The sequence below is a fragment of the Sparus aurata genome, chromosome 7 (genome assembly GCF_900880675.1).
Source record: "Sparus aurata chromosome 7, fSpaAur1.1, whole genome shotgun sequence".
Taxonomy (NCBI): domain Eukaryota; kingdom Metazoa; phylum Chordata; class Actinopteri; order Spariformes; family Sparidae; genus Sparus; species Sparus aurata.
Window position 1 is genome coordinate 33,608,146 of NC_044193.1, and position 23,676 is coordinate 33,631,821.

Below are 23,676 nucleotides of genomic sequence, written 5' to 3' on the forward strand. Positions count from 1 at the left end.
GCTTTTAATTTGAAAGTAGCGACCGTTCCTAGATTGTGGCTACAACAACAAGCTAACACAACCATACAACTAGAGATCCAGGAGACGCTAGCATCTCCTGATCTCAGCGGCTGTCCAGTTGCTCATCTAGCAGGCGAGGCGGAAATAAGTGTACCCTCCGAGGCGGGAAATCGGCGGACCAAAACAGACCCCCAATTTGCCGCCCTCTGTCCAAAACCGCGGACCTAGCCGCTAAAAGGACGGGCAGATTGGCGGCTTGCTGCCCCGTCTAAAAACGGCTTCTCACTCACTCCTTCCATACACTTAACTGCAGGCGGGCTTCCGCCACTGAATCACGTGTTGTAAAGATGCTTTACCACAGGTTGAGGGCGGAGGCAGCGGCAGTGCTGCGTTTGGGGGCGCTTCAAAAAATCCGGGAGGAAAATAGGAGCATTTGTTTGTGATTCAGCTCGAGATATAAAATGCTTCAGAATCGCTGTGTGTAGATATGAGATCACATGTATGTGTGAATAGAGATCGCGATTTTTTAACGATTTTTTGTGCAGCCCAATTGGGGCCAATACCAAAAAACTAAAAGACAACCCCTTTCAATGTGGCATCAATTCCAACATTCTGTGGGTATAAAAAGCTGGTATTGTCAATAAGTCATTTCAAGTTCATCATTCAAACAGCCATGAACACACAACGTCACTTAACGGACGAGCAGCGCCACCTGGCCATAGCGCGCCTTCGGGTCGGTGGCAGGCAGTCAGATGTTGCTCGTGAACTTGGTGTGTCTCAAAGTGTCATCAGCAGACTTGCATCAAGACACAGAACTACTGGCAGAGTTCGTGACAGACCCAGGAGTGGAGCCCCACGAGTAACAGACCGCAACGATGACCAGTACCTAAGGACCTATGCACCCAGACATCGTTATGAAACTGCCACATAGCTGCAGGCCCAGTTACGAGATGTGAGGGGTACTAGGGTTTCCAGACAAACCATTCGAAACCGACTCCACCGCTTTGGCTTGAATGCCAGACGACCATTGTAGGTGACTCCACTGACACCAAGACACCGCCGTGAAAGTTTGCAGTGGGCACAAGACCATGTGACCTGGACAATGCAGCAGTGGTCTACCGTCCTGTTCACTGATGAGTGTCGGGTCACCTTGCACAGAAATGATGGTCGTCAGCGTTGCTGGAGAAGGCGAGGTGAGCGATACGCCGAGGTCAACATGGTCCCCAGGGTTCCCTTTGGTGGAGGAGGTGCAACAGTCTGGGCAGGCATCACCAGTCAGCGCAAAACAGATTTGGTTATTGTAGATGGCTCAGTCACTGCACGTTCTTACCTCAGAGACATCATAGAACCCATCATCATCCCCCAATTCCGCCAGCACACCCCCAACTTTCTGTTCATGGATGATGATGCTCCACCACATCGTGCCAGAATTGTCACAGCTCGACTTCAGGAAGTCGGAGTGCCTCATATGGTATGGCCAGCAATGTCCCCTGACCTGAACCCCATAGAGCACGTCTGGGACCAGCTGAAGCAGAGACTGGATGATCGTACCCCACCCCCACGTGACCTGGCAGAACTGCGTGTAGCACTTGTGGAGGAGTGGAATGCATTGCCTCAGAACAACATCATGAGGCTAGTGAGGAGCATGAGACGTCGCTCTCAAGCTGTCATTGCGGCAAATGGTGGCAACACCCGCTACTGACATTGTCAATTTTTGTTATTTGGGGCTATCCTTGTTATTGTCTAAATTTTTGGGGTAATAAATATTAAACTAATGAAAATGGTGTTTCTTCTCATTCATTATTAGTAATATCAAAGGGAACTTTTACTTATTTCATTAAAATTCAGACCAAATAGGAAAAGCACTCATGTAAATAACAATATCCCTAACTTATTGTGAGTAGTGTATATAGTATATATTTTGAATTCTAATATAGCCTACATATAATGCCATGTCATTTTAAGGCAATATTGCCAAGCTCCTAGTAAGCCTTACAGAATATGAATGAGCATGAAAAAGAGGACAAGTGTTTGGTTCCACAGGGTATGTTATAAGTGTGTGCAATAAAGGTCTTCCAACCTACCTCCTGTGTAGGTGAGCAGCAGGCCAAGTAATCCATGTAGGGGGAACAAAGAAAAATTCAGTTAAAAATCACACTAATTGACATGTTCAGTTCATGTGTGTGCTGTGTGATGTGTGTGTGTGACCTCATTTCCTTCAGCCCCTTGGTTTGGATGACATGGAGGATTTGTTTGGGAGTCATGGGTGCATCAGAGAAGTTCTCCAGAACCTGGAAAACATCCACATAGTATTGAGCATGGAAGAACAGTTGTGCAATGAATAAAAGATCAGTCTAGACTCAAGAGCAGACCACAAAGGCTGAAGCTAGACTATATTTATCCTAATGATTTAACATGATCAACTATCTCAACACTGACCTGTTTAACAGAAGCAATTAAGTGCCAGCGACAGATACATTATTATTATTATTATCATCTTTTTTTCCATAATTTATCAGGGTTGTATAAAAATATAGAAAGGAAGCTGGCACAGTTCTGGACTAATCTGTAGTATGCCAACATCTGCACCTCCATAAGGCCTCATTCAGATCAAATCAGGAACTGCGGTCATTGGTCACAGACGCAGTTTGCCAACCACTGCTAAACAACAAAGGAGAAGCTGCTATGTTGCTACACTTCTAGCATACCAGTTCTTAGAGGGAGTGATTGTCCATTTGACAGATTACAAAATAACATGAGGCATACTGTATCACATCTCATGTAGAGGTGGGTAAAAATATCCATTCATCAATGCATTGCAATATATTTTTTCCCAATTCAATATCGATTCAGAAAATCCTCTGAATCGATTCAGGCAAGCAGGCCCCCGACCACCTGCTGTCCCTCGCCGGACACCTCTCGGTCCCCACCCCCAGCAGCTGGAGGCGCCTTGCCGGCGACCTCGCTCGAGGGTCGGAGGGTGATGTGCCGCGGAAACACCGTTGGAGCTGTGGAGGCGGGAAGCCGATGCCTGACAACCCGCTCTTTCAGAGGCTGTAAACTCCCAGCGCAGCCGGTCTCACCCTGGCCGATGCACCGTTCGCCCGCAGGTAGCACTCTCCTCCGGGGAGAGAGGGGGGTTCAGTGTCAACATTTTACCCTCTCGCGTCTAGCCGGAGGGCGGAGGGACCGTGGTTATGTCCATGCACACATCGTGTGCCTTTGTTTACATTTCAATTCGAACTAGAACTTCCTAGAGATTTACAATTCAAATTTAATTTTTTGAATTAAAAAATTATCAACAGGTACTCGAATGAATTTGTTTTATGGCTGCAGCTATCGAATATTTCTAGAATCGAGTATTCTACCAATTATCCCATTGATTAATCGAGTAATCTAATAAAAAATCATTTTGCATTATTAAACAACAATAACAAATAATGCATAACGAAAATGACAGGCCTGTTAAAAAGACCAAGCTATTGGCTCTTATTCCTGGTGTGTGTTTGTTTATGTGTGCACCCGTGCGTGAGGGAGAGTGAGACAGACGAGATGTGTGTGTGTGTGTGTGTGGAAAGAGGTTATTTGGTGTGTAGACTATTACTCTCTTGCAATTTAACACAAATTAGTTTCCACATCTTAACATGATTTCTAGTCATACCGACATCAGGCTACAGCCTCTACAAATACCATACGCTCTAATTAGCGATGGAAGGCTACGTTAAATTAGCTAACATCAATGTTTATGTTAGCTTGTGTCGGTGACACTTGGTGAGCTGGTGTTAACAACTCGATGCTTTCGGTTCAGATGTTGAATCGTTGTCGACGTGCTGTTGTGGTATGCCAGTTCTGCTTTGCAGTAGACACGTTGCACTTTGTTATCTTCTTTTTTAACTGTGAAATGGTCCCAAACTTTGGACATTCTCTGACTTTGACGGACGGCTCTTGGCTCTCCACCATCGTGCTAACTCAATTCTGAAATTAGTGGTGTGTGTCTGCAATAACAGTCCATGTGGAAAAATTATCCCTGACATAACGCAGGTGATAGGAATTAAATGAAGCCTCGAGGCAGAGATTTTGCTTCAACCATTTTTTGTAATCGAATTATTCGAGTTACTCGATAGTTAATTGTTGCAGCTCTAATTTATTTATTACTACCAATTACTTAATCGATATCGAAGCATTTAAATCAATATTGGATCGAATCGATTACATCATTAGGAACTGCTATACACATTAACCATGACTGACTTACAATTTTCATCAAAAACAGACATAAACAAAGATATATTTAAGAAATACTTTTTTTTTTAAGATACACACATGTAGATATACAGTAATGGCCAAAATCATTAGAAAACTTGGCATATTTAAGAGGTTTCAGTCGTTTTTGTTGAATTGGCCATTAAAATACCATTACAAGAATTAAATATCTACAAAGGCATCATTATGCTCTATAAACAATAGAATAGAGCCATCACAAAGAGATTTAGGTCGTTTTCCTTACAAAACACAAGCTAGGCCTATTTCACTGTCAATGTCACTCAATCATGTTCCTTCACAGAAGAAGTCAAATTACTTGTGTAATAATAGTCAGGTGTGATTTGAAATGCAAAGCAATGATTTGATATAGCCTAAAAATATCACTATATTACTTACAGGCCATACTGCCCAGCCCTACATTCAGGTCTGTGTGAGGATTTATCTCCCCAGAACATCACTGACCCACCAAGAAACTGGTCATGCTGGATGATATTACAGGCAGCATAACCTTCACCATGGCGTCTCCAGACTCTTTCACACCTGTTGCATGTGCTCAGTGTGTATCTGCTCTAATCTGTGAAGAAAACAGGAGGCCAGTGGCGGACCTGGCAATTCTGGTGTTTTGCATGAATGCCAATTGAGCTGCACAGTGCTTGGCTGTGGGCACAGGTCCCACAAAAGGACGTCTCGCACTCTTGCTACCCTTATGGAGACGGTTTCTTACAGTTCGGTCAGAAACATGCACACTAGTAGGTGCTGCTGGCAGGTTGGTGGTGGTTCTCCAATTCTCCACCAATGGCGATTCACCCAGGTACACTAAGTGTGCTGCATGAGTCAAACCTTTGTGTAAAAAGCATGATTATGACGAAAGAGGCACTTTTAAGATTTGCCATAGTTTCGTTTTCGGGCAAGCTCATTTTCAATGGAATGCGGTGGCACTGGTAGTGTTTTAAAAATAGCAATTTTGATGCTAGCCTAAGAAGGCTCGACACAACATGAAACTTTGCACTTAGTATCACCAGGTTCTCTACATATGAACACGAGCATTGAGAACATTGTGTGTAGACAGAGTTTACTAAAAAGAAGGTTTTTGAACAGCACACGTTAGCAGCTGTATCTTCGGCACGCCGCCATCATGGCAGACAAAAGGTGTCGATCCACGAGTGCAACCTAACAGGAAGGCTTGAGGAGGGGTCCACCATCTCCTTCTTCTCCTTCCTGTAAGGTCGCACTCGAATTGCCTTTTACACTTTTACATTATGCTTTTACACGAAGGTTTGACTCATATACAATCACAAATAAAGCCTAGGTTGATTTTTTATGAGAGTTTCACTTTAAAGACGAACCACTGTGTAATTCACACAGAAAGCTGGCGCTTTACACTACAAAAGTTACTACATTACTTTTGTTTGGTTGCTTTGTTGGAAATTGCTCTTTATTTTGTTAAGTGAGGGACCTGTGCAGTTATCAGACTATACAATCGACACACATTAGATACGTGAAGCCGGCTTATCCTTGACACTGGTTCGGTTTGCAAATAATGCGGCCCTGATACTACCTCCAGAGGCGGATCAGCGCCGGAGTGAAATTTCACCCCTCGCCGCCTCCAAGCAATTCACACTGAGACGGAGGCAGGGAATTGGCGCACTAAAGCTGCATCCAAACACCGGTGTGAATGGGGCTAGTGACACTAGCAGAACACAAAACTAGAGGATTCAGTCAGGAAGTGGCTGAAGAAGTCCCTTGGAGGAGAGGAGTCATTACCATGACTTGGATGACTGAGAACCGTTATCAGTCAGTGTCCAACATAAAATTTTTTCTTACTGGCCCGCTTGGCCAGTAGATTCGAGTTTTACTGACCCCATGTATAATTTTAGTGGCCCAGCCACGAAAAATGAAAATAACTGTTTTTTTGAAAAAAAAAAAAGAAAAAGACTTGTTTATTTATTGAAATTGTTCCCATTTAATGGTTTAGAGAGTCTGTCCCTGAAAAATCAGTATGATCTGGCAATGATGGCAAAAAGTAATAGGGGTTTGCGTAATAACAAGTATTAAAATTTCTAAATTGAAATTACAACATATTTAATATTTTGAGATGCATCATTTCTCTCACTCCTATAATTCTGTTATCATTTTTCAGGTGATTGATGTTCTGAAAGCAATCTACAATCAGTTCCATTATTTCTCCCTAAGTGGAGGGATCAGTGTACCTGGCTGAACCACCGCAACGGCGTATGTAACGCTGATACTGTGATGATAAATGACACTTAAATATTGAATCTGTGTCTATAATAACCACACCCTGACATGTAAATGTGACATCTGTCTTGATTCATTTAATTTAACTTAAAATATGGACAACTGACTGCATAATATATAAATCAGAAACAGACATGCTTTACAGCAGCTCCCATTCAAAGTCAAGAATATGCAGAAAAATAGTAATAATAATAATGATGATAAACTATTTATATGCTGCATATTTATAATAGAAGCCTACTGCAACTGTACTTTTTTTTACCATTAAATGTTATTTTATACATTATCATATTCTATAATGTTCTGTCATGGACTATGTCACTTCACTGCTAACAGAAAAGAGAGCTGCTCACTGCCAGTTGCAGCCTCTTATCGTGATCTGCAGTCTTTGTTAATTTTTTGTCATGATTGTTATTATTAGTACTTGGATTATCAAAAATCACAGTTACATGTCAGGATGTGGTTATTATAGACAGATTCAATATTTAACTGTCATGTATCATCACAGTAACAGCGTTACATACATTAGCAGCTGTAAACACATAAAAACATTATAAAACACATCATGTGGTCCTCTTTAAAAGCTGGGTGGAGGTGTATATTTTAGTAAATAACCGCCGGTTCCAAATAAATGCCGAGTCTAATTTATTTTGAAAAAACATCAAGGACGAAGACGTGACCACTGACACTGCACGTTTTTCTTCTTCGCCTTTTTCACGTGTTGTGCCCAGAAGGATGCCAGAGAATTCACAGAGAAGCTGGCGAAGTTTGTGACATTTTCTTCCCGGATTTTTGTGAGGAGGGAATTAAACGCCTGTCCCAAATAATCGCCGATAAATGTGATTGAAACAAATAAACACCCCGGCTATTACTTGGTATTTCACGGTAGTTCCCGCATCATCAGCATGAGCTGAACAATAAATCTAACTTAGCAAGAGAGGCGGGACTTAAGGCAGAACAGCCAATCATCAGCCGGTCAGACCCAAAGCCGGTGTCATGTTTGAAGCAGCAACAGGAGAGGGAGGAGAGGGGAGATGAGGCAGCTGCAGCGAGCGCAGACACAGCAGTGTTGCCAGATTGGGCGGTTTTTCGCCCAATTGGGCTACTTTTGTTGACGCCAGGCGGGAAAAAAATACATTGGGCGGGTGACTAAAATTTGGGCTGCTTTTGTCCACATTTGGCGAGTTTTTAATAATGTGAAAACAGCACTCTGAAGTGCGGGAGCCCATGAGGAGCGTTCTAAGATGTGATTGGGCTGGAAACTGCCAATCTGATCTGGCAACACTGAAACACAGAGTGGCCAGAGAAACTGAGCGACTGTAGTGAGGCGTTTTTGCAAAACTGCAGATAAACGGCAGTAAAGTGTGGGTGTTGAACCCTCTGACCGGGAAAAGTGTGGTAAAACACCCACATCCCCCACGGGCGCGACGCCTCTGACCGTGGTCAGCCTTCGCCAGAAACTGCCGACATACTTCACAATACATTACGCCGCCGTGGTGGTTCAGCCAGGTATACTGATCTCTCCACCTCGGGAGAAATCCCCTTTTCCTCCTCTCGGACTCTTAGCACTCCTTCGCCGCCATCACTCTGAGCATTTCCCTCATGCATTCTAGCGAATCACGATTGTCGTACGGGCAGTGACTGGCCAATCAGTGTAATCAGTGACTGACCAATCGACATGCCCTGCACCTACTTTTACTGGCCCCGGGCCATCGGGCCATGGGTTATGTCGAACCCTGTCAGTACTCTTAATATTTGGCTAAATGTCCCTGTGCCATTTTCACCCCAGTTAGCACTTTGGATAGCCATCCACAAGCTGCTGACAGGCCTGTACCGGAAATTTCAGCCACTCTTCTTGACAGATTTGGTAAAATTCAGCTAAATTTGTTCATAACCTTCTGTCACACTCATTCTACAGTGTATTTATCCTCAATGTGTACAAAGAAATGTCGATTGTGTTCCCTCTCTAGCATTAAGCCATGCTAAATAGAGTGGTGTGTAGTTGACACAATTTTGTAGGGTATAACTGAAGTTTGGCATCGCCTGGTTTCCCTTGACAAAATGCCTATGGGATTGTTGAATTTGGAATATCGCCGAAAATAAGCTCTGCGGCAAACACAAGTTTATGAAACCAACAAATTTGGTTCAGCATTGGTTCAGAATTGTTTTTCAATACAAGTTACCAGAGACAGTAACTACAACAACACAATAATTGAGGGGGGAAGAAACATTGCATCACATAATCACCGCCATTCAACCGCGGAACTCGTCTGGCTCCCTCTGGAGCGGAGAGACGCTGTGTTTTTGCGGCAGAATTGTGATGACGTATACATTTTAAAAATGTGTTTTAAAACAAAACTGGGTGATTACATGTGACGCATTATGTTACACTCCACTAAGTAACTCATGCTGCCATTCTGATCACTAGTTGACCTGATGGCCACTGCAACATGACGCCAGCTGCTTTTCTCCAAAAGTTGAGTCCATTTCAACTTTTGTGCTGCAGCTGCCTGCATTTTCTTTAAAACCCCCTGCAATTACCACCACCACAGTCAAAACACACTACCTTCATTAAAATGAATGCATAGACCTGCATTTTCTCTGGAATTGGTGAGAATCCAAGCCCAAGACAAAATATTTTGGTATAAAACCTGCAACTGAAGGAGTTCATGTCTGGCATTCTTAGGTCTGTCCACTAAAACTCAATGATTAAAATGATCAGCTATAAGATCCCACGTCAACAGGCTGTGAACTTTACAAACCAAGTCTCGACGATCACATAACAAAAAGTGTGACTGAAGCGGAGGAGGGTGATAGAAACAGAAGGCAACACAAGTCAGTCAGTTAGTCCAATGACAATGACTCTTAAGGCGTTTTTTTCCATTACATCTGCCAACCTGGCTCTACTCAGTTGACAATGTGGCAGCATGGCAGGGATTTGCGATTCCATCACAACTGAGCTACCTGCTTGAAGTTGTGTCTTATTGCAGCCCAATCCCCGCAGTACTAACGAAGAATAACCACTTACAAAGTGGCCCAACTAACTCAACTAAAACCAGTTTCATCTTCTATAACTTCTTCATAATAAAAGCCCCCTCTTATTTGGTCATTTAACAGCTTTTCTAAGGAACAACGTTATGGAACATTGCATTTTCACCAGCAGTGAGTAAGTTAAATCTCTTTTTGGGCCCATTTTGCCTGAGAAAAAGAAGCTGACTAATAATTATGCACACCTTGATCTAGGATGTTGAGCTCCGTAAGCCACACCCTCCCTCATTACACATACACAACACCTAATATGCTTAATTCCAATAAGCATTCCAGTTTATAGTTGGATATGCCTAAAAATAATATGGTCAAAATACTGACTTGCCAAATATTTGTACACACAGTGTGGTAACTTGTAGTGTTTTTGGCAACTTACATGAAGTAAAAAATACCGCAGTTATACATGGAAAAGTGTCTGTGTCACTCTGTCTGTCCTACCAACTCTTGGTCACATTCCTGCCTGAAAAACACCTCTGTCCCAGGCAAAAAACTTAAACTCAACAGTGCTTGTCTTCTTCCATTGTTGTGTTGTTGTAGTTATTGTCATGAAAAAATCACTGCGACAGTCTCCCAACCAACATTTCAGTGAATGTTCCCCCAGAAAGCAGCATCTCTCCAACTCAAGAGTGTCCTGTTTACTGATGGTGATTATGACATCATGTAGTGAAAAACATAACTTTGTCAATTTCTAGGATGTTTGGTGGGTCAGGATCTCAATCACTACCCATTATAACAGCATCTATATGATTATAAACAGTCAGCAGGTAAATGTTCAAAACAACAAGAGGACACTGGGGAAAACACGTTAAAAACACACAGACTACATCATCATGATGTGTACCATAACTCCCTTTTTTGGATCAGCAGCACCGGCTTGCTGTATGAATTGACACACTGGTGCAGCTTTAAGCTGGAGCTGCTCGGTTCTGTGTGAACAAACAAAGGCAGAGAATTGGCGAACCTCCGCTGCGGAGATAATGCGGAGTCTCTGAAAGGGCTACTGACTATTAAAAACGTCTTTCTCTCAGGTTTCCTGCACACACCTGAGTTGAGTATCAGTATCAGTGGCAGAAGTGAGACACAGCTTGCTTGGAGGTGGGAGCGGGCACAGTTTGGCCCTAAACCAGAGCAGGTCCAACACGTGCATGGCACAGCTCAAATCTGCGCAGCAAAACTGGTGATGGAAAAGCAAAGCAGCGCAGCTTGGTTAGAGCCGGCATGGCCAAAGGTGCTGGCGGGAAAAAAAAGGAATTGGCCTATACTCCATGGAACCAGACTGTAATCCTACTACTACCACCATCCTGTGATTGACTCTTAGCTGTCAGCAGCCCTGCAGGAGTGTGCTGAAAACTGAACTGTGAGTAGAGCTGCAACAATTACTCGACTAACTTGAATAATTCGATTACAAAAAATAGTTGAAGCAAAATCTCTGCATCGAGGCTTCGTTTAATTCCTATCAGCAGCGTATTGTGGCCTGCTTAGCTCAGGGATCATTTTTCCACATGGACTGCTATTGCGGACACACACCACTACGTTCAGATTTGAGTCAGCGCGATGGCGGAGAACCAAGAAGCTGTCCGTAAAAGTCAGAAAATGTCCAAAGTTTGAGATCATTTCCCACTTAAAAAAGAAGATAACAAAGTGCAACGTGTCTACTGCAAAGCAGAACTGGCATACCACAACAGCACGTCGACAATGATTCAACATCTTATTTAGCTTATAAGCAACAACATTTTTTTTTACAACACTTTATTATTCAATGTCAGATAAATTAACTTTTATAAAAAATACAAAACCCTTTCAAATGTGAAAAGTGCCACAAGTGCCTCTTGGCCTTGACGACTGGTATAATAAAAAGAAAACTAATTTCACAAGTAAAAGTGTACTTTGCACGACAGCTCACAGCTGGTAGCTCATATATGAATCTGAGAGAAATGACTTCCAGTGACGATGTGGAGAGGAGCAGTTGCCTGCTGAATAGGCATAGTCCCTTCAAGTGCTAAATAATATCAGCCAAACCCCTTATGTTATACTCAAAAGGTTGCCTTTTTAGACAGAACTCATGCGCAAAACAAAAACCTAAGGAACAAAGGTCTCCTGGCCTTAAAATCAACAAACTGCTTTTGAAACGGCATCCAGCTAGCATAGCATCTAGCATCGAAGCTAGCAAGGCAGACATGGCAAGCAGGACGGACGGAGACAACTCTGTGATATAGAACGAAATTTGCATCATGAATGGAGGTCTCCAAATGAAAATACAGAAGGTGGGAGATGACGTGACAGCGATTAAAGACAACCTGGACTCACTGAAATCAGATGTGATTAAACTAGGCTCCAGAACATGCAAGGCTGAAGCAAGATTCTCCCACCTGGAAGATGAGAACACTTGCCTGGTAAACTTGACACAGTGGTAAAATAACACAGCTCATGGCTCGCCTTGAATATCAGGAAAACTACAGCAGAAGAAACACTATTGAGATTAAAGGAGTGCCGGACACAAAGCGATGGACTGTGTGAAGGACATGCTCCGGTGTTTGTTTACAGGTGCTTCAGAAAATGTGGACGACATGATCATAGAGAGCGCACACCCGATCCCCACAGCTGTAACCCACAGCGCCGACGCACCGCTGCTCCCCGTCACAAAGTACAACTCAAAGCAAAGGAACCTGGAACATTTCAGTGGAATGGTGCTAGAGTGGACTTCTTCCTGGGCTTCACTAAAGATGTACAGAACAAGACACAAATTCACAGAGGTCCCGTTACATACATTAGCAGCTGTAAACACATAAACACATTATAAAACACATCATGTGGTCCCCTTTAAACGCCGGGTAAAGGTGTATATTTTGGTAAATAACCGCCGGTTCCAAATTAATGCCGAGTCGAATTTTTTTTTTTTTTTTTTTTTAAACATCAAGGAAGAAGATGTGACCACTGACGCTGCACGACTTTTTTCTTCACCTTTTTCACGTGTCGTGCTTGCTTTCTGTCAGTCATCACAGTGATGATCGGCATGGCTCCGGTGCAGCAAACTTTCTGTCTTAAAATATGCAGAGGAAAACTCGGGAGAAGCAGCGGCTAGATGTTTCTCTGTCGACCCCAAGAGAGATAGAGATAGGCGAAAAAATAAAACAGAGCTTCAGCGTCTGTCCGAGGAGGACAGCAACAGGGCCAGGCTGCCTGCTGGAGGGAAGAAGGCTAGCGAGGAGCCTGAGATAAACATGCGGGAATGAGTTATCAGCAAACGGGTAAGCCAACTTCACTGGCAGAAGACAAGTATTGCCCAGAAGGATGCCGGAGAATTCAGAGAAGCTGGCGAAGTTTGTGACATTTTCATCCCGGATTTTTGTGAGGAGGGAATTAAACGCCTGTCCCAAATAAACTCCTGGTCTGTTAAAACCTATTGGTGGTTAATGGTGGCCTGGTGGTCCGGCGGTCCGCCGCCCCCCCCCCCAAAAAAGCGGATTTGCATGATTCACGAGGGTCGCATTTTCATGTTGAAAAATCAGGATTTCCGGAAAAATCACACGCCTGACATCTTAGTCGGATTACAGCCATAGTTCGACTATGCTACTCAGACATCTGCAATTGTCCGAGTATACATGCCAGGTGAGAAAATTGGATTATTGGCCGGAGCATGTCATACCCCAGTACGATAAGTGGCGCTGTAGCCATTTCAACTAGTGGTAATAGAGCCACCTCCGGCAGACCTCTTTACATCACCAGCAACAACAAACTCTGCCTCGGCATTCGAGAAAGATGGCGTACGAAGAGCGAGACGAAGCTACATCTTTGTACATTTCGTATATGGTGTACATAATAATTACACAAACTAGATTCACAATGGTGCTCTTTCTTGCCGTTATTACGGAGAAAAGACGCCGCCGCTGTCCTTCTACCTCCGAAAAAGCAAAGAAATCTCGCGCCTGTGCAGAGCGCAAAATCCAATCCGATCCGATGGAACGTATACATGCAGGAGTAATGCCACTATCAATCGAATAATCTAGGTGTTTTAATTCGACTATGAGAAATCGATCCGGTCTGATTTTAGTCAGACTAAGGTGTATACATGCATCTTAAAAATCAGATCATAGTCGGACTAACCCAGTAATTCGGTTTTCTTGAGTGTCATGTAAACGCACTGACTGTAGCCTTGCTGCTAAAAGTAAAAATTTAGAGACAAAGATGGGCTAATAATAATACTTTTGGTTAATCATTCAGGACAAAATATAATATTAGGAAATCTGTATGCACCTAATGTGGAGGATCCAGACTTTTTTCTACAACAAAAAGGAAAGTAAAATAATTTTAGACTGGTGACTTCCCTGTGGTCGTAGGAGGTGCTGGTTGTGTTCTTAGATACAACAGGATCTGGAATTGTTAGATACCTTCTAGGACTCAGGATGCTATAAAGGCCTTATGTAATGATATGGGACTATATGATGCATGGAGACTTTGAAAAACGTCTGCCCGGGATTACAAATTTTTTTCAAATAGACATTCAGTCTACTCTCTCTAATAATGGAACCACAGAACAGATTAATATATGGGATTCCTTTAAAGCTTACATACGGGGAATAATGATTCAACAAAAAAACAGGACAAATTACAAAACTCTAAATGTGAAGAAAAAAATAATATACTAGAAAGGAATACAGGGAAAATCCTAACAACTTATGCATAGTAGGGGTGGTGAAAAAAATCGATTATTGATTAATCGCGATTAATATTTTGACGATTATGATTCGATTATTAAATTTCCAAAAATCGATTTAAAATTATTATTGTTTTTTTAATTTTTGGGGGGAAATAGTAATACAAACTGGAGTCCTCCTCTTACTGGCTTCCGCTACATGGTCCACAGTCTGGAGCCAAGATATGTTATTCCATCCCGGAGCTTTTTCACAATTAAATCGATTCCAAATCTTTACAAGGAGACAAACCTTTCCGTGCAAGTGTCCCTCAACTCTGCTCACAGGGTAGCAATAACCTGCGATGCCTTGACATCCAGAGCTACAGTCTCATATGTGACCGTTACAGCTCATTATGTCAGCAGTTAATGGAAGCTAATGTCCTACGTACTTCAGACGAAAGCTATGGATGATAGCCACACAAGCGCAAATATGTGTGAGTTTCTCAAAGCAATGGCAGACGAGTGGGGAATAGAGAAACACGCCCTGGTTCTCGTCACCAACAATGCTTCTAACATGAGTCCGGCTGCTGAGCTTGGCAGCTTTCTTTTAACAGTGAAACACTACATTTAAAACAAATAAAAAAATAATAATTTTGATATTACAGTTACACTATACAATATTGAAGGTGCTGTGAGGTGTTACTCAAAAGAGAAGTAAAATAATTCCGCAGCTGACTGATGTGAAATGGAAGATCAATAATCGTTAATAATTGAAAATCGAATCAATAATCATTAGTAATCGAAAATCGATTTGTAATCGAATATAGACTTCAATAATCGGAATCGAATCGGGAAATTGGGCCGATTAACCACCCCTAATGCATAGACAGGCTAGTTAAGGACAAATATGAATTAAATACTATTATCACTAAAAAGGCAGAATACTCTCTATATAGACTGAAACAAAAATGGTATGAGTCAGGTGACAAAGCTGCTAAGCTGCTTGCCAGCCAACTGAAAGCCCGAGAAGGCGGCTCGCCAAATTGGGGGGATTCAAAATAAAAATGGAAATCTGGTCAGCAATCACAAACAAATCACCAATGTGTTTGAGGGGTTCTGTAAGGGTCTGAGGTCCAGATGGATGTAAAAAAAGGAAGAGCTTTTTCAGGTTGGGTTTGTGAAGGGCAGGACCTCCTCTGACAGTGTCAGGCCTCTCTTGCATTTAATATGGAAGAAAAAAGACACAAATACCCCGACAGCTGCTTTGTCTTTAGATGCGGATAAAGCTTTTGATCACGTCAGCTGGAGTTATCTTATTTCTACACTGAAAGAATTTGGATTTGGACCAGTATTTCAGAATACTGTATAATTTATATACAATCAGCCGAAACCTATAGTAACAACTGGTCAGAGATCATCTGCTTTTCCTGTAGGACGTGGAACAAAGCAGGGCTACCCACTCTTGCTGCTTTTGTTTATTATGGCGTTGGAGCCCCATGCAGAGGCTATAAGAGTAAATGAATCTGTTAGGAGTGTAACGATGGGTGGTCAGGAACATAAAATGTAGATTTTTGCTGATGACATTTTGGTTTTGATGACAGACCCACAGACATCTGTACCACCTATGTTAGATCTGGTTTACTTGTTTCAGAGAGAGTACAAAGTTACTTCTCAACCCAGGACTTTAGAACATGATATCTGATCATTTTCGCCTTGCCTTGGATAAGCTACAACTCACTCTCAAAGGATGGGACAAACTGCAGATTTCATTATGGGGAAGAATACAAACTAGAAAAATGGTTATAGCTCCTAAACTGAATTACCTCCTAAGTATGTTACCTCCTGGTGTTCCAGGGACTTTAGATAAGATGTTTAGACAGTGTATTTGGGCTTGGAAAAGGCAGAGGATGAAGCGAACTAAACTGCAGGCTAAAACACAGTATGGGGGGCTGCGACTTCCTAACATGAGTCTTTACCAGAAAGAATTCATAGGAGCTCAGATAGTCTACCTCCTCTCACAGATCCACGTGGGTAGATTTAGAGGAAGAAATGAATGCCCCATTCAGGGGAATACCTGGGAATACCTGGCTTCATTTACATAAAAAAGAGGGAGTGTCCTCCTTCCTTGTGCAGTAAGCCTCAATATAGATCAATCCAAAATTGAATGTAGGAGGGAAGGTGTTCTGGAGAGACTGGTACAACAAGGGAGTTTAGCACATTGGATGTCTTTATCGCAACAATACCTTAAGACCATTTGATGAACTGAGAGAAGTTTATAACCTACAGAGAAAAGATTTCTGGAAATTTCTCAAGCTCAGAGAATGCCTGTCTGGGGCGAGCCCAGCAGGCGCTGGGTTGTGTACTCAGTCCTCCATATTCACTACATTGAAGTAGATCGGTGAACTTCCACATCTGGCAGGTTGAATTTACAATTCTCTCATCGAGAGATTTCACGGTATTACTATGGGACTAAAAGCTGCGTGAGCTGCAAGGGATTTAAGGGTAATGTATGAAGATGAGGAATGGGATATACTAGTTTAGAAGATGTTAAACACAATGAGAGATGCCAGGTCTAAACTTGATGTAAACTAAATGTAAAACACTCAATACTCAGACTATTGGACACTTGTGAGGAAGTATAGGGGAGGACTGAGCCATTCAGATATCTGCTGGCAATGCCAAGCTGAATGAGAGGACATTGTCCATATGTTTCTCAAGTGTCCCGGCCTGGCCACCTATTGGCAGAGGGTTAATAAAAAGATTATTGACAGCTTGGGTGTGGATGTTGGTCTTATTCCTGCTCGTTGCCTTCTGAATAGTCTATAAGGAAATGATCTGATGTACATATAATTTAAGACCAAGCCAACTGCGCACCATGTTCGACAGGTGCTAAAGGGAGGGGATTAAGGGGAAGGGGAGAAAATAGTTTCCTTCCATGTTAAGTGTTCACTTCATATGTCATACAGTATGGTTGTTTACAGAGTGGGTATGTATGTGCATGCAGGTACAACACCAGATGTGTGCATATGTGTAGTATATGTACGATATAATTTTTGACTTTTTTATTTTTATTTATTCATCTATTTATTTCCCTTTTGTTTGTACTTCAAGTACATATGCTAATGTCTTACTAGTTTTGTTTTTATTAATTTGTACCTGCTGATGTTGGGTTTTTGTTTGAGGTTTGTGTCGATATTTGTTTATTTGTAATGTTTGACAAACACAGATAATGGCCCTTTGTAATGCCTGTGAAGAAAATGAAAACCATTATTGATATAATTCTGAGAGAAACATACATTTAAAATTACCTTGTGTTAGGCCTTTTTTATATAAACATCATTGATTGTATACAGGAAGTGCAATATCAGTTATCTATCTATTCCAGTGTTTCATTTTGATTTCCTTTCATATAACACAAGGCTGCATACTTTGCACTGGAGACGCCTGGAACACTCTACATGTGACAAACTTTCAACAGCGATAGCTGAATGGGTGGCTGCAGCTTGCAGCCCTTTTCACATTGTGTAGTTAACTTTACATGTGTAAAGTAGGACACTAGATTGTGTGATTAGTAAATACTACTACATGTATGTTAGTAAAGAACTGTGCCTTATTTTCAGGTACTTTACTTTAGTATTTGTTTTTTCTGCTATTTCATATTTCCTCTCCACTTCATCTATTTAATAAATGCAGTCACTAGTTACTTTGCAGATTCAGATTATTCAGTGTTTACAGAATATTAATTTTGATGTGTTACCAATCGGATATTTTTGTGGGCGGAACATTGTGTGAGTGGATGTCACATCAGAGCCAAAGTAGCACATTGTTAAATTAGTTTATTGTATCAGCAATATCTAACAACCGGCCACTGCCAATAAGCAGTCCTCCTACTTAACACACTATATGACTGATCAGTAAATATGGTTTACACGTTTTAAGATTACACATGTGAAATGTGACACAGGAATGATGGGGCCCAGCCAGTCCAAGATGTTGGTGCACTACTTGGCAAAAAAAAAAAAACAACAAAGAAAAAGAAAAGAATGTGAGAGAGGCTGGATTATGTGATGCGAGGACAACAAGGATTGTTTTTACATTAAGAATTTAAGACCGACTGCTCATATTATGGTTCAGCAAGGACACCAAAGTACAACTACTGAGGAGCTTGTGTTTATGCATTCTGATAGAAACTATTAGCTATTATTTGGCTTGCTCCACACAGATGGATGCATGTTAAGGCTGGGTTCAGAGTGTCTGCTCTCACTGGTTGTAGCTCACTCCTGGGTCACCAGTAGGGCTGGGCGATATGGACTAATAGCCATATCCCGATATATTTAGGCTGAATATCGATATATGATATATATCCCGATATTTTTATGCAAAGTGAGAGGAAATGTTCAGTCAAAATCAAAGCCAAATATGACATGTGGGTGGGAATTTTGTCATTTTAGGGGCAAGTACATTTGGCTTTCACTTTTTTTTTTTTTTGTCAGGGGCACCAAGGCCATATGACAGGGCACAAAGGCCACTGAGTAAAATTTGTTGATTTACCTTTCAGACTGATACCATAACATCCTAATTTATAATAAGACATGGATTATGTATTAAAACATTTTTTAAATACCAATATCAAGTTGATGTTACATTACAAAACAGTTTTTGTTAAGTAGGGTTAGAGTGAGGTGAGTTTTGTGACACCACACTGAATATTAGTGTTACTGAATATTTCTCCCAATAGAAATTCCCCAAAATTATGGCAAAGCACATTTTTTCCAAACAAAAAATTGTAGAATAACAGCAGGAGACCACTGATGTGTGGAGTGATTTTGGTGGCACTACACTCTGAATAATAGTGAAGTTATTGAATTTTTTCTAGTTTCTCTTTTCAGTGCTGTACTTTGTAGACGGTCCCTGCGCCCTCGTCTCACAGCTGGCTGACCATACAGACCAGAGTTAATGTCCAGACGCTCGTTTTGATTAACATACAGTTGTAGCTCGTTGTCTACCGTACTACGGTAGGAAAGAGCCGTCAGTTGTGTTTTAACAAGGTTTCGCTTATGAGTTATTGATCTGGGAAGTTCGAATCTGTAAATATATTTCCAACTTTACCAAACTAAATCCTACCACATAAGTCAGTTACGTATCATCGTTACGCTGCGCTCGCTCGCTGTGCTGTAAGTTTCGTTCTTCTGTTTTGAGACGCTGCTGCTGTTTGAGAGGCTTTCACGTGAGATCATCGTGATGATGAGACTCCACCTGCACGAACCGCGGACTCACTGAAGTTACTGTGAGTGACTACTGTGCACTCGGGTGGCTGTAATTCAGGGCAAGCCCGCTACGCTGACCGGTGGCCGTGCGATGTTTTTTTTTTCACGGGGTATCAAGGCCAAAGTGTGGGGCAACGGCGGCCACCAAAGTGTCTGTTGAAGAGTGCCGGAGTGTCTGTTCCAGCCCCTTCCTCTCTGTGCATGAAGGAGGAGGGGCGGGGGTAGCAGTGCAGAGAGCTCCGGGTCAGCGGCTTGCCCGGAGCAAGGACCACAGTGCAAATTTGAACTATATCGATGTATGCGATATGGTCTAATTCCATATCACATTTCAAAACTATATCGATATAAGTTTTATATCGATATATCGCCCAGCCCTAGTCACCAGCCCATCACCAACTCAGTAGGTGCCAGCAAGCTCCCGGACTGCATCTTTGAGCAGTTCACACATGGCAGTGGTTGCACAGTTTGCCTTTGATCTGAGGCTTTTTGTAAGCAGTCTTCAAAAACAGCAAGTGGAAAAACTTAAACTTGAAAAAGTTTCTTATAAGCTGGTTTGCAAACCGCCACAGAAGAGATTGATGACCAAAAAAAAATGAGTCAAATTGTAGATACAAAGCAGGAGGTACTAAAGCTTCCATTCTGAAAGAATGTTTTACTGTTTCAAGTCTTTGTTTTTAATAACATTTTTATCTCATGCGAGAAAATTGTTTTATTGTTCGACATCAAAGAACTAAATTGTAAATTGTAATGAAGCATAATGCGGTTATTTAATAAAAATAAAAAAATGTAATGTAATTTATAGAGATGTACAAATGTAATTGTAAATGTAAATGTACATGTAACATGATAGAAGATTTTGCCAATAATGCACATATGTAAATTACTTGGTTATATAGTTTTCTGTTCAACTGGGGGGGATTCACTGTGGTTTTCTGCAGTTGCTGGTGCTATACCCTCTGCATCAATAGGACACAGGGGCCTGTCCAGCCAAAACAGACCCATGTAGCTGGTGATCCTCACAGTGAGGATGAAAACTAAACACTGCTAAAGCATAATTCTATGATATCATCATTGTACTAGTCCAACGTGTAGCTATCTGCCCTATACTAAGTGTGCTTTTTATCTGATTAAATACAGTTAAGTAGATAGTAGAAGTAGATAGTTAAGTAGATATAACAATGAGGGCCCCCCCCCACAACTCACTAGTGTTCAATCTTTGGCTTTTAACTGTTTCATCAGATTATACTTCTTGTTGTAAATATCAATTGATTCTCGTCGATCTTCGGACAGAGAGTGGTTGATTTAACGAACGACTTCTATTATTTACCTGCACCATTCCGTTGTGCTGTTGATTCAAAAGAAAGCTAATTTAGTGGATACCGTTAGCTTTTAGCTTAGCTAATGTTAGCGTGCATTGTGGTCAACAACATTAGCCATTATTACCCCACGTTGACCGTACATTAACGTTACAAGTTTAACGAGGTAACGTTTTACTGACTGGTGTGTTCACATAAGATGGGTAAACGTAGCGTTCCGCTAGCGTATCTTTCAAGTCAATTACTTAGGTTGCTCGGATGATAGTTAGCGTGGGGCTAGCTAGCTTGCTGCCTAGCAAACAAAGAGCTTAAAATACAAACGGTGGATGTTAGCTGCTAGCCTACGTTAGCAAGTTGCGTTGCGTAGCTCTTTATGTCAGCAGCCAGAAATACATGCAGCACTTGTACAATGTGCCCCCCCCCCCCCAGTTACATTTAAACCAAACAACTTGATTGCTGGCTAGTTAGCACTGCTAGGTTATAGCTAGCTGATATAGCAGATTTCAGGCTGTGGTCGCGAGGGGAATGTCCATACACAACAACACAATTGGTTTAATCATCAAACATTAATTCCTACATAATTTACATAGCTAGTTAAACGCTTAGACGAGACTATTTACCATGCGAGCAGCCTCAGCCCAGGTCCTCTCCTTCTTTCTCTTTTGTTTGTCCTTCATTTCCTCTGCGCTGTTGTCTGCTGTGTCTCAACCTCAATACGATGGCGATTTAGCTACTTAGCGAAAGGGCTAACTACGTTCCAGGTTAACTATGTAGGGACACAAAACAAAACGTTCCTTTTAGCTCGAGACGATGCACTGCTGCCTGCTAGTATCTGATAGTTGTCGCTATTGTTTTCAGTGCCTTGTCTAAACTAGCTCAACACACATCGTCTCTCGGTGGCATAAGCAATGTCAGTGCAGGGATAGCTGTGGTGTTGATGGTGCTGCTGCTGCTGCTGCTGCAGGACAAGCCTCTATGGAATGCAACAACCAGGTCAAAGGTCAAACACTCCGCAGGAATGCAACAAAACAGCGTCCTGCCCTCCTCGTGCAAACACTATAGTTGAACACATGCTGCATACAAATACTTATATTTGATATCATAACGGCAAAGTTTGGATTGAGCTTTTCTCTCTACACCACACAGATATATATTAACCAAAGACTATGAAACAATCAAGTCCACATCAGGCCCATTTTGATTCCTATGATATTGTCACTGTCAGGTCTTTAAATCACATAACAAACAGACTACAGGTAGGACAAAGGTAAAGATTTGCAGCAAGGATGTAGCATGAGAGTACTTCATCAGGACAGCTTATGCACACCATTCTCCAATTGAAGGATGCTCCTCAGTGCATCATTTACTGCTGTATTTTTATTATTATTATTTATATTATTGTTATTATATATTCGTGGTATCTATCCATACAGAGAGTTTGGATGTATTTGTCCACATTAAAGGAAAATCTGTGTCTGAGGTCTCAGCCTCTATCCTAAATGAGAACTGTTGATGGCAAAGTCAGAAATCTTATATACCTCCAGTACCTTGGTACCAATACTTTGATGATTCTGCAAAGCTTTCATAACACACTGAATCCAAACAAGATCTGTGTGATGTGAAACGATGAATGTGATGAGTGGTGGTTAATAAAAAAAGGTATTGAAACAAAGACCGTACTGTTAGTACTGAGCAAACTCCATCAGTTTTCTGACAATTTTTTGTCCACATGATTAACTACTAATTTAAAAAAAGGAATTGGTACATTTATTGATAATGAAAGTAATTAACAAGGATATCAGCCTTAACCACAACCACCACTGAGAAAATGTTTAGAATATAGATTATACACTGTGATATCTTACTTGTTCAGTGAAGACGGTTATATACAGGAGCAGGAAAAATGTTGAAGCTATTTTGGCTGCAGACCAGTCAGGCTGAATAAAACAGAAAGTCTGAAATTTTACTGAAATAAAAAAGAAACACAGAAAATATGTGAAACCCAGAATCAAAATTGACTCAAAAAAAGTTGATAGGGTAAGTCTGCAAGCACCCACACATGTTTCCAGTATCATCTGTATTAGAAAATAATATTTCAGCGTAATTGTATGAATTGTGACTGTGAAACAAAAAACACTGAGACCTTGTTGTGACCGCTAGCAGCAAAGGTTTGAGTATTTAAGGTTCTAACAGAGGCTTCACTCATCAAACATGTTAGGCCTTCTGTCAGACACCAAGGTATTTCATCATGCAGCATAATGCACGAATGACACCGCTTTATTTATATTTTTACTGGAGATCAGGCCGACAGTTACTCTTGCTAAAAATGATCTGTGTTATATTTCACCCCGTGATATCATTTAAAAGTTCAAGTTTAAGTTTACAAGTTTTATTTTGTGAACACAGTTTATTTATTGAAGTTTTGTTCAATGAACTGGGCCTGAGTTATGATTAAGTTATAATGTGGATATGGAATGTGATGATTGTGCAGGAGCCGTGAATGGCTTTATTTCCAGGTTCTGATAATTCAATCCATACGTGCAGGAGGTTAAGATGTACCAGTTGAGGATAAACTGGTGCGTCTTATTTCTCTTATTTGTCATTTCCTCGCTCTCGATACTCACTTGAAGCGGAAGTCGTTCCTGTCTGCCATCTTTTTTTTTTTTTTAAGCTTTTTTCCAGCATAGACACCTTTATTAAGCAGTAGACAGATAGGAAATATGGGAGAGAGAGGGGGATGTGACCACTCGACCACCTGCGCACCCCTGTCTGCCATCTTACAGGCCTTCCCAATCCCAATGCTCTTATTTGTGTTCCGAGGAGCCAGGAGGAGGAGCGATGAGCGAAGACACACAAGAGCTGCCTTTATAGCCCTCTAGATGCAGATGAA

The 23,676-nt window shown here is 41.6% G+C and overlaps 1 protein-coding gene across 3 annotated transcripts in view; it reads right to left on the reverse strand.

The window, feature by feature from the left end:
- asxl1 (ASXL transcriptional regulator 1) overlaps nucleotides 1-21,771 on the reverse strand; it is a 38,819-nt gene extending 17,048 nt beyond the window's left edge. For 2 of the 3 annotated variants that reach the window (XM_030422423.1, XM_030422422.1), the window contains exons 1-2: nucleotides 21,407-21,771; nucleotides 2,208-2,291 (exon numbers count right to left, since the gene is read on the reverse strand). In XM_030422423.1, the coding sequence (XP_030278283.1) occupies nucleotides 2,208-2,291; nucleotides 21,407-21,463 (141 nt within the window). In that variant the 5' untranslated portion in view covers nucleotides 21,464-21,771. The other variant, XM_030422424.1, reaches the window with a different exon arrangement.
- Between the last annotated feature and the right edge of the window lie 1,905 nt (nucleotides 21,772-23,676).